Below are 12,086 nucleotides of genomic sequence, written 5' to 3'. Positions count from 1 at the left end.
TTGATACATATAATTAACAGGGGGGTTGAGGGTGCAAGGGGGCTTGCCCTCCTGCATTAAATAGGTTTCAACATTTTGTGGCTTCTTCATTTGACTTTTCTATCAAGTGACGTGACCATATATGAACACACAAGCAGACACACAATTCAGTGTAGTCAACTACGCTATGCTCTTTGGAAGTGAGAAGAAACTGCAGAAAACCATACAGACGTGGAGGGAACATAACAGTTTGTGTAAAGACACTAACCAGAAGTCAGGATTGGACCTTGGACATGTGCGGCAGAAACCTTAACCACTGAGCCACTCTACTGCTAGAACTTTTCCTCTATTTATATGCTACGGTTATGCATCCAAACTGCCACTCAATGAAGTAAAACTGCTTTATGCCACTAATGCATACTGCCCACGTTACATTTATTTGATAATCAGGCTATCCTATTCCATATATGAGAGGCTATAAGGTAATGAAACACTGCTTCTCCAGCCAGTGGACTAGTTGCTCTGTCTAGTACACATATGAGAAGCCCTTGTGAAGGAATTTACATAAAAGACACTGCCTTTTCTATATTTTTTTCAGAAATATGTTCATACAGGATAATGAACCAAATGTCACTTTTTAATATTATCACCAACCACTAAGTGAAACTACACAATGTATTTGAGCATCCATTAAACAATCTTAGAATATTAATACACAATTCACATTAATATAAAATACTAATGTTCCTAATAACATGAGGAAAACCTGGTGGAATAAGTCTGCCCTAGTTGCAGAAGGCACTCAGCCTGTAGAAATCCACCAAGTTGTTACAGTTCTATGAAAGGTCTGGAATGCCAATGTTAAGTATACACTCAGTGGTTAAAGCTGAATAGCATGTTCTACTGTACCACAAAACTATTTTTACTTTAATTGAGCTGTCTGGTTACCATATATGTGTGTGTGTGTATATATACATAACAATATTTACATCAGACCCCTCTCACACTACATCATACAAATCAAACATATATGGCTTGTTAAGTCCGAAGAAATTATATGATGTTGGGAGGAAACTACTTAAAAATATTTACTGCACCACACATGCTGTTACATTGTAAGATATATTGCACTGATCCCTTTACATCTGAAGTATTTCCTCTGAGGAGTTACATTAAGATAACAATCTTCTTTAGTATTGCGTTAAAAGGGGTTACAATATGCTGTCACACACTTGAGGTTTAACTTAATACAAAATAATAAAATTATAAATATTAACAATTAAGGAGTAAATAAAACCAGCTAGAAGTGTGCATCTTCTTCCTTTTTTAAAACTGCTAAATTCTATAAAATGATTTTCTAATGGTTTGACATATATTTGTTCTGGGAACTGAAAATGGATGGATATGAAGGATCCTGAATATTCTGCTTGATTAGCTGCGGAAAGTGGTCATGTCCTTAGGTTCACTGCTTGGTACACACCAGTCATCTGCTTCGTGATTCATCTTGTAATGTTTCCATGCTGATTTATTATAAACAGGTAGTCTTTCTACAGAATCTGTTGATAATGCCTTTAAAAGAAAAAGCTCACATTACTTCATGGTTTCATTCCATTTTGCATGTATCTGTACACATAAACAACATTTACAGTACTCAAGATATTTTCAGAAAAATAAAATAAATCTGTTTGGCACACTGCAAGAAATTACTACTTCTGTGTTACAAAAAATGATTTGCTGGTTTTGGCTCTGTAGATATACACATGCATACACACATATACATATAAATACACATATCACACATACATATATTGCATTTTGTGGGGAAGCAGCTTTGATACAGCTTTCCTTCTCACTATTTTTCCCCTAAGTTCCCTTTGCCCGCTCCAGGGTCTCATTCTCTGATTTTGTTGTTAGGATAGAGCCACTCTTTCTGCTGTACGAAGCTGACAAGATTTTCTTAACTCAGAAGTAAATGAAGTAGTCCCCTTTCTTATGTCATGTTGGTGTTTACTACATGTACTTTACCAGGAAAAATCACCTGTTGCAGCCTGACAACAGTACTGCTCTCTCTCTCCAACACTGTGAAACTTTTTTGCCTTAATTCTCTCCATAAAAGATCATCATGGAGTCTCTCCAATGTTAAAGGCATGAAGATTCAACTACAGCCCAGGTGGCCCAAGTTTGAGTAGCGGCTCAGGTTCCTGACAATGTGACAGGGAGGATGGCAGTGTCTATCCTTGAAGGGGGTGGGACAGTGCTGGCTGAGGAAGCTGAGATTCGGAAGTATGGGGATTGGATCTGCAAGGGGAGGGAAATGAATAGGTGTGTTCACTCTATGACCAGGGTTGAGACCCATTCCCAGCATAGCCTGTCATTCCACACCACTGTTTACAGCTATATGCTGTCAGCATGGGATGGGGGCAGAGAGTTAGGCCGACAGAAATGTCCCTCATCAGACAAGTGATGGATCATCTGCACAGCTCACTTCATATGCTTTCACAAAGGAGAACCACACCAGTGGAACCAACATAAGAAGTAGGCTCTTCAAAGCAGAGCTTCTCATACAAGGGAGGCACTGGAACACTATAAATTCTCTGGAGTGGGACTCGCATGTGAAGGCATTGGGGCTGGCAAAGGAGGCTTAGTGGTTAGCTGTTGGGAGAAAACAAAAATAAATAAACAAACATCATTATCTACATATCCTGCATCATTACTTTTGGATAGTTTATCCATCCTTGGCTAATTTGGAAAGACTATTCTCTCTTCTCAAGTCTAAGATGCCAATGAAAACAGATCGTGAAAGGAAATAAAAACTTTGACATAAGCAAGTAGTATTTTAAAATATTTACATTCATAATATAACCAGATGTAAACAGAGATGCCTTTTTTGTGATTCCTAACACCCATCAAATGCATTCTCTTTGCAGATATTTGCTGTTTGGCGTTGTTGCCTGTTTTTAATTTTCAAATCATAAAACGTTTTCCTCAACTATGATTCCATTTTGCTCAGTCGGGTACCACAGCAATGTCAGACATTCTATTTTAAAAAGGTTTTCTTTTTATGGTGATAATACAGTTCTCAATTCCTCTCTAAAGATAATCTTTCAAGTGGGCTGGCAAAGTGCATCAAGTGCAGAATTTTACGTCACTAGTGATGTCTTACCAAGGCTTTGTGAGTGCAGTATCCTGCAAGTGTAACAAAATGTGAGCTGTTCCCACCTTCGCCACAAGTACAGTTCATGGTGTTAGTAAGTACAGGCACACAACTGGAGCATGCAACTCTACACCAGTTAGATACCTTTACTCAAGGTGCATTAAAAGTACACATTTATTTTGCATGTAAACTTACCTTATGGGAAGAACAATAAGGTTAACAGGAAAAACTATATTCCTTAAAACTGAACCTACAAACCATCATAATAACTGTACACAAATAACTTGTCTTCCAATAATACATAAAGTATATATCACAGCTGATGCAGATAAAGTTTATATTAACTTGGAAAATTCATTGATAGCAACAGAACTGAAAGTGTCTCTAACAGTGGGCCCAAAAAGGGAAGATCCATCAAAAGGAGCAGTGATGAATGAGGCTTTAAAGGGCTCCACAAATTCGCACAACCGCATCCAGGCAAGACTCATAATGGATATGCCTGTACCTGTAGCCTGTAAGGAACCTTAAGCCTTAAGAGATATTAACTTCATGGATGTGTTTGATATAAATTGAAGTGTGGCCAGTCATGAGAAAAAAGCTTTTGCCTCCTCTGCCAACACAGACCTGGGGTAGAGTTAGAAAGTTCCTTCATTAAGTCCCTCTGTAGTCTAGTAAAATGTGTTAGGTAACTCAGTGATCATAAGGCAAAGGTCACTGCTGCATGTACTCGCTTCCCATATCTGTCCAAAGCTCTAGATTCTCTATAAGGGGGATGGAGAGTTGAGCTCTGTTCACCTAGCTCCTTTTTCACTGCTGCCGCAACAAACATGGCGTCTACAGGAATACTCTTGGACCAATATTGTCTGTCTAGAGGTGCACTGAGGATCTTGTCCAGGTGTTTAGGGATGAATTCTATGGAGTCCGGCTCCTTCCATGTCCATCGGGAGACAAGGTTGACAAGCTCATCCACCGGAGGGGAGGTGGGGTAACCCGAGATGTAGATGGGCAGTACCCAAAGGCTTCCAGCAACACCGATTCTTCCTCAGAAAGGTTTTGGGAAGACCATCCACCTTTTTGGTGCAGGATTTCTAAAATGTCTCCAAATGAGATGTCTTTTGGTGGAGGCCTGTGGGACCCTTCTCCCTCATCAAAATCAGTGTTTTCCTGAGGGGAATCTAAATGCCTCCTTTGGCACTGTTTCTTCCGAGGAACATCCTCAGTGGTATACTTTGGAAAGGAGTTGGAAGAATAGGGAAGCCTTTGCACAGGGACGGTCTGGAAGCTCTTACAGGTTGGCTACCCCTGTGGAGTAAGATAAATCAGACTTAACAGTCAGATCCGATGGAGGGATGAGAATAGGATCCAAAGACCTGACAGTCAAATGACCCCCTGGGTGGGAGAAAAACCCTTTCCACTACCTTGAAAGTAGAAGGTCTAGGAGAAGTGGAAATCAGCCTCCCCAGAGCCGAAGCTCCCGGATCACCCAACCCTCCACTCCTCCCAGGTTCTGCCCCCTCAGAGGGAATCAAATCTGAGCTGTCCAACTCAATATAACAAGGAGAAGCAATGTCTTTGAAACTCTCAGAGTCAAAGTCATCCCCCCAGACCCAATTCCAATGCTTTGGCTCAGAGACTCTTTCTGCTCCAACAAACTTAGAGCCGAATGGGTCAGGGTAGGGGTCAGAGTTGAGGAAGGCAACATCCTCTGATCTGACACCTCAACTCTATGTATCATCGGATCTGACAGCTCCAAAACTACTTGTTGGATCGGAGAAGGAGTCACCAAAGTTGGGAAGGTTGCAGACTAAATGATCCGATAGGGGATGGAGCCTGAAGGACCCCCATCTGGATGTGAACTCTAAGAAACTTTCTAATCATTCTATTCACATCATATTCACATATTCAGACAAACTCTGGGAAGACCCAATGCAGAAGGATGCCGAGGAAAGATAAGAAATCTTTTTAGGAGTCTCCTGTAAAAAAGGGGTCTTCAACCTTGGAGAAAACAGCTCAAGAGAGAAGTGCAGAGACCTGGATCTGAGAACACCTGCTGAGGCATATAACCAGCTCCGGATCCGAAACCTTTTCAGGTATGAAAGTAGTAGGATCCAACAAGGTCAGATCTGAGGCCTTTTTCATTTTAGATGGCACCTCCAAACTTGGAGCCGAAGGAGATCGGACAGGGAAGCATTTTTTAGACTCTCTGGACTCCAAAGTTTTCTGATGCCTTGAGGGTGTTTGATCCTCTGAAGTAGAAGGAACTGCAGATGAAGAAGCAGTCAACATACCTTTCAGAATCAATTTATTATGCCTGTCACATATAACCCTGGTGTTGAAACCTGCACAGATTTTACAAGAAATCTAAAACTACACCAGGCCTAAACAATGCACGCACTACCTGTGGGCATCAGAATTGGGGATCTTATGCACACAGGATGTGCATTTCTTAAAACAGATAGGTCTGTCTGCCATACTGGAAAACTCTGGAACAAATTACCCAAAATACAAGCTATATAACATTTTTTTTTTGAAAGAGAAAGAAATTACCAAAAATGTTATGAGAGAACTACCTAAGGAGAGGTAAGAAAAGGGAAAGGCAACCAACAATGGTAGAAAGAAGTTTACACCAGTAGCTGGAAAAGTCCTAACAGAACTTTAAGCTAACTCCAACAGTAAGGAGAGAAAGAGAGTAAAGAAAGGAGAGATTCAGTAGCAAAAACTTCAAACTATATATTATAATAAGCTCACAATAAACTCTCAACTCAAGAGGGTGCCCGAATTATTGCTAGAGTGGCAAACGAGATCTGGGGTAAAGCTGTGATCAGGAACATTATGGGTAAAGAGAGGAGCTTCAGAGCTGGATCCTAGACTGTAGAAATGGGCTGAGTTGGATCTAAGGATCAGATCTGAACCTATCCATTGAGGAATTAATGCAAATTATAGCATCAAATAAAATGATTAACCTGTAAGAACACTGAAAATCTACTAAGCAAATGCTAACATTTGAGATTTCAAATTTGAATAGATACGGCTCAGCTTGCAGCCACTGACTTCAAGAAGGAGTTAATCTAGTGTTTTTGGATTTCTCCAGAAAATCACTCTTGCTAATCCACAGACCAGTCCAGCTTGGCATTCACACAGCACAAGCAAACTGTTTCCCTGGCTATGTGGCAGGCAGGGACAGAGGCCTGAATACAAATCAGATGACCTGAGTTTGAACAGTGTCTTGGGCTCTGTAAGAATCATGTGGAGAAGATCGGAATGAGAACAGGATTAGCCCACCCCCTCAGATACATAAACACACTACATAAATTGGTAGACACACTCAAGTGTTAGACCTATAAAGTTAGGATGAAAACATTTAAAAGGTTATTGAACAAAAAAGTGAAAGTTGGTAGTAAAGCAAATGAGAGGACAAAGAAAAACTTGGATACGGCCATGAAAGTAATTTTTACCTTTGATAGTATATCAAAGACATTACTTGTTGAAATTGGAAGATTTTGGGCATGAACATTTTGCTATAAAATTTCTGATGAAGCAGCATTTATTACAAAACAGGAAGGCGTTTGTTTAAAAATATATATTTGAAAAAAAAAAACAGTATTATGGTAACAACTGGTAAATATAGGCGTGAGCATTGCTTCCAGTATGGGCTTATTACACAGGGATCAAACTGTTATGTGCCATTTATACAAAATGCAATAAAGTCCCTGTGGTACTTTTCATGCAGTTCAGACTATATTATTTATATTGCCCTGTGCAGTAGATGCAAAGGTTTTGATGTAGGCAAAACTGTCCATCCCCTTAAGAGTAAATATTTATGAACATTGGTACATAATTTATAAGTTAAATATGTTAAATGCATTATTCAGACATACTTTTGAGTGTGATAAATATAAAAAGTTTATGTTTTTATATTTGATTTCCAATGAGCAGAAGTGAGGTCTTTTCCCAAGACTTTAGGAGAGCTCAGCTGCAGCACATGCTGTCAGATTTAGTTCTGGTGTTTCCAAGCTTATACTCCACATAACAGGAGAGAGAGTACCTAATTTTGATTGCACTTAAAGTTATTTTAGTGCCTGTTTTATTGAATGTATTACTTTTTTGCAGTTTGTTTGGCTAAATATACTGGTGCTGTGGTTTAAACAATTGCCTTGCTGTTAATAAATCTGACTGCATCCCCTTCTATTTAAACAAAGTGTTCTTCCAGTGATTTTGCACTTTTTTACCTCTTTTGATAGCAAATTATAGTTTGTTAAAGTCACTTATATTATGTGTTTCACATTTGCCTGGTTGTTGTGTGATTAACCGATCCTCCACTTTGTTACAGTGAGTGTTCTCCCTTGTTAATTCATTAGCTAGCATCTCCATATTGTTAAAAAAAAAACTATTTTACCTGTTAACTTTCCACTCTTTTCCCCACTTTTATATTTAATCTTACTTTAAAATACGGTTTCAGTTGATTTTCTAACCAGGGTGCAAACCTGCTGAGAGCAATGGTGGTTATTCAGTGACAGGGAATAATTTGCTGCTATTTCTAAGGGGTGAACATATTGGCTGGAGTTCTAACTGCTATCTTATTGGTTATTTTACACATTCCCCTCAGCTTAACAGCACTTGTAGACACTTGTCTGTGTCTTTTCCATGACTTCAGGAGAGTTGAGCTGAAGCACACTTTTTTTCTGGTGTTTACAACCTTTAAGTCCACATAACCAGCAAAGTATCCAATTATATTTACATGTATAGTCATTATGGTGATTTCTGAACTTTATTGCTTATTCTATCAGATCTTAAGAACTTTTTTACAGTTTCTTTGGCTAAAGTTTCTAGCTTTTTCTCTTAAGCAGTCACCAAACTGCTACTGAATCTGACTGCATTCCCTTAATCAGTGTTCTCCTTGTGGCTGCACTTTTTTACCCCCCTTTTTTACAGTAAATTATAATTTCAGCTAAAATTTGCTTATACTGTGTGTATTATAGTTGCCTGGTTGTTTATGTGATTAATACAGCCTTGGTTTTGCTATACCGAGTACTCTCCCTTGTTAATTCATAAGATAACATATCCATAATGTCAAATAGTGTTCTCCCTGTGACTTTTCACTCTTTTTAGCACTTTTACATTTAATCTTACTTTAAAGAACAGTTTAAGTTGGTTTTCTACTCAAACATAAACCTGCTGAAAGCATTGGTGGTTATTCAGTGGCAGGGAATAATTTGCTGATGTTTCTGAGGGGTGGACATTATTGTCTGCTGTTCGAACTGCATTCTGATGTGTTCTTTCACTTTTCCCCTCAGCTTAACAGGGAGTGGCAGCACTCAGAGCAGTTCTATGGAACGCAGTGCTTGACAGATGTAGGCAGTTTCATTTTCACCTATCTTAGGAACCTTAGTTAACTCCATCTCCCAGTTAAAGCTATATAAATTACAGAATTAAGCAGTGGTACACTGTTGTATGTCTAATGCTGATCTCACAGCCAGTCTTAACCAAATTAATTACTGCCTACCTGGTTTCGGTGTTTGAACCAAAATTTTTTTTTTCTCTTATTCACCCAGCACTCGGACCTTACAGCTAAGCAAGACTAGAATATTTACTGCATATGGTTGACTTAGTACTCAAGACATTAATTTATGTATACTTTTTTCATTAACAAATACATTAACCCCAGAACTAAAACAGTATTAAGTTCTCTAATTCTTTCCTACACACACCTCCCACTCTTATTCAAAATGGAATGCCAGAAAGTTCTTGGAGTGTAATGAGTTGGCAGACTTGAAAAATTCCATAAAGTGTGTTCTGTCAGGAATACTGGGCAAGGAAATAAGTGTAACTAAATAAATTATTTTTTGAGCTGTGATATAGGATTTGAATTCCTTAGACATAGTAAGGCACTGCCAGTTTAATTCTGCTGGTTGCCATAAAAACAATTACCAGAAAAAATGGAAATAAAAGTCTAAACCAGCTACATTTGAAGTAGTGGATATTATAACAGAGATAAAAAAACAGGTAGTGGGATCTTTAGCAAAGGGTAGGAGTAAATTACAAAAAAAAATTGGAAAAACAAAGGGTAGGAGTAAATTACAAAAAATTTGGAAACTGCAGGAACAATACATGAAGAAAAATGTTTTGGAGGAGGAACGAGGTTTAAAAGAAGGCAGGAACTGAACAATTTATTTAATTTTGGTTTGATTATACTGCATAGAACAATACGTGTAAAGTATAATGCTTGTAAATGTGAACTTGTTAATATGGTTTGATAACTTTTATATAAATATACGTCTGCCTAAGTAGTAAGTGATATATTCAATAAACATGTTTAAAAAATGGAAGGTCAGCAAACTAGTCTCCCCTCTGTATACTCAAGCAATGTAGGAAGTGCCTGATACTCAGAGACCATGATCTTTTACTTAACTTTTCACTGTCTCTTTGTGAGAGATGCAAGTACCTAGACAAATTTGTGGCCATACTCTCACAATCAGACCCATCTGGTCAGCATCACTCATACGACAGTCCAGAAATACACACTAAATTATCATATGCTGAGGCACAAAAAATGTTTTACGAAAGCCATATATTAGAAAGCCATTAGAATATATTTGAGCTGGTCTTGACAAATATAGCCATCATCCCCAAGGTAACCCCCTCATTGGTCAAATCAGACCAACCAGTAACCATCTCCATCAGACTCTCCAAACTGTCAGAAAGATAGCATTGCTGGAACTGAATTCATCAAGTCTTGGTGAGTATCTTCACGGCTGACCCTGTTTTTCACAAAAATCTTACCAAGATGACAATGATATATAGACTGTATTTTATATAGCATACATCATGGACAGAAGTAGGTTAAAAAAAATTGGTGCACAAGACCCAGGATAAAAAGTGCCCAATCCTGGTAGGTGCCAGGACCGGAAAAAAGATGACAGTGTAGAATTCCTCAAGAGACAGAAACAGTCCTACAATGGTGCTAAGCCAAGCCCAGGGGGAGGATGGCCCCCTGTTGCAGAAGGAAGTAGCAGTCCACAAAAATCACAAAAACTGATAGGTCAGAAAACAGTCATACAGATGACAGAGTGGACTATTGAGAAGAAGAAAGAAATTATGTATTACTACTATTATGCAAGAAGCCCAGAATTTCCAGACATAACATGTACGAAAAGATTACGAGAGAAATTAGAGGAAAGAAAAATAACTTCCACAAGAAAAAATGTCATAAGCTTCAAATTTCTGATCATTAATACAATAGAGCTATGAAAAACACGATACAGACCAAAAAATCTTGGGCCATTTAGAAAAAGAAGCGACTGAGAAAGTGTGAAACTGTAAAGAACAAAATCTAGAGACTTTTGGAAGGTATAAAAAAGAAATTTGGACATGGGAAAGAGAGAGAGAACTGATATGGTGCAATATTTATGCAAGTGAAAAAGTCAAATTAATCAGCACATAAAAGACAGCCCCCAAATATATTCAAACAGAAATACAGGCAAAGGCATCCAGGTATGGTACATTTCAGGAAAAAAAATAAGATCACAAAGAGGCTACATAGAATAGAAGATTAGTCAAGTAGTTAACAAAATAGAAGTAAAGTTATGGAGTACTTGGAAAGTGAAAGATTTAGTGTAGAAAGTCTAGCATAGGTTATATCACAGCATAATGGAACAACTAATCTCCAAAGTAGGGAAAAACAGGAGGAGAAGTAGACATCTGAAAAAGAAATATGGACATGGGAATGAAAAAGAGATTTAACATGGTGCAATATTTATACAAAGGAAAAAGCAAAACTAATCAATACAAAAACAGCAGCATCAAATATATTTGAAGAGAAATACTGGCAAAGGCATCCAGACATAGACAATTTTACAACATAAAAAATAAGAAACAAAGAGGAAAAGTAGAAAAGCAGATTAGTAATTCAGAAGTTAAAGAAACAGAAACTGAGGTTATGGATTACCTGAGAAGTGAAGGAGTTAGTGTAGAAACCTTAACTCAGATAACATTGCAGCAGGATAGAGCAATATACACCCAAATTAAGGAGAAATCAGTGGAGTAGGCAGCATCTGATCAGTAGCCATATGAAGATACTTTGCAGCCTTCCACAGGAAACCAGTACAAACGTTCAGCTGGAGTTGGACAGAAAGGGAAAGAACAGGAAACTGTTGCAACTCTAATGCAATGTTGTGGAGTGATAGGCCAGTGAGTTCCCATATGAAAGAGCACTGGATGACACAGGATGAAACTGAAAAGAATGCGACACAAGCAGACGCTCTGGAACTTTCTATAGAATGCCCACAAGAAATGCAGAACAAAGAATGTGTCCTCAGTTTAGATGAAAACGATCTAAGAGAAGAGTTGCTTGACTTAATAAAGATGGACAGACATATTAAGATCAATGAAAGAAATAAGACTACAGAAAGTCAATAAAACCCAAAAGTTAGAAGTTTGCTAAAACAAATGAACACAGTAATTAGGAGGACGGTCCATAGAGATTCATGCGATATAGCAGAAGTAAATAGGATATATTACTATGCAACTAAATTAATAACAGATAGTCTTACTATAAGAACACAGGGCAGTAAGGGAAAGGAAGGGCTGAAATCGAATGCCATCATGGAATTATTGAATAGAGAAAACTATAAAGCAATTAAGACAAGAAGTGTCACTATTAAAAAGGGTATAGAAGAGGGAAGAGATCAGCAGAAATACTTGGAAAGATAAAAGATAGATGTGATAAAAGCAACAAGCAGTATTATAACAGATCAGGATCTATCGTGCACTATTGCAAATAATAAACTAAAAATATCAGCACAGGCAGAAAAAATTAGAGAATATGTAAATAAATATAAAGGAAAAGTACAAAATAAGCAATTTATTGATGACCTAAAACAGTTTTATAGAGAACTGGGAAACAAGGCAAAAGGAATTGAAACACCACCACCAAAAAAAAAAGAAGAAACAGATA

At 37.9% G+C, this 12,086-nt stretch overlaps 1 protein-coding gene across 4 annotated transcripts in view; it reads right to left on the bottom strand.

Annotated features, from left to right (window-relative positions):
- Positions 1–595: 595 nt before the first annotated feature.
- The window catches only part of PDK1 (pyruvate dehydrogenase kinase 1), a 1,069,548-nt gene continuing 1,058,057 nt past the window's right edge, over positions 596–12,086 (bottom strand). For all 4 annotated transcript variants that reach the window (XM_044075543.1, XM_044075544.1, XM_044075546.1 and 1 more), the window contains one exon: positions 596–1,548. In XM_044075543.1, coding sequence (XP_043931478.1) covers positions 1,411–1,548 — 138 coding nt within the window. In that variant the 3' untranslated portion in view covers positions 596–1,410. The remainder of the gene's footprint in view (positions 1,549–12,086) is intronic.

The sequence above is a fragment of the Protopterus annectens genome, chromosome 6.part1 (assembly GCF_019279795.1).
Source record: "Protopterus annectens isolate FY-2018-M chromosome 6.part1, PAN1.0, whole genome shotgun sequence".
NCBI classification, from domain to species: domain Eukaryota; kingdom Metazoa; phylum Chordata; order Ceratodontiformes; family Protopteridae; genus Protopterus; species Protopterus annectens.
The sequence above is the reverse complement of the archived record's forward strand: the minus strand, read 5'-3'. Positions and strand labels throughout refer to the sequence as shown.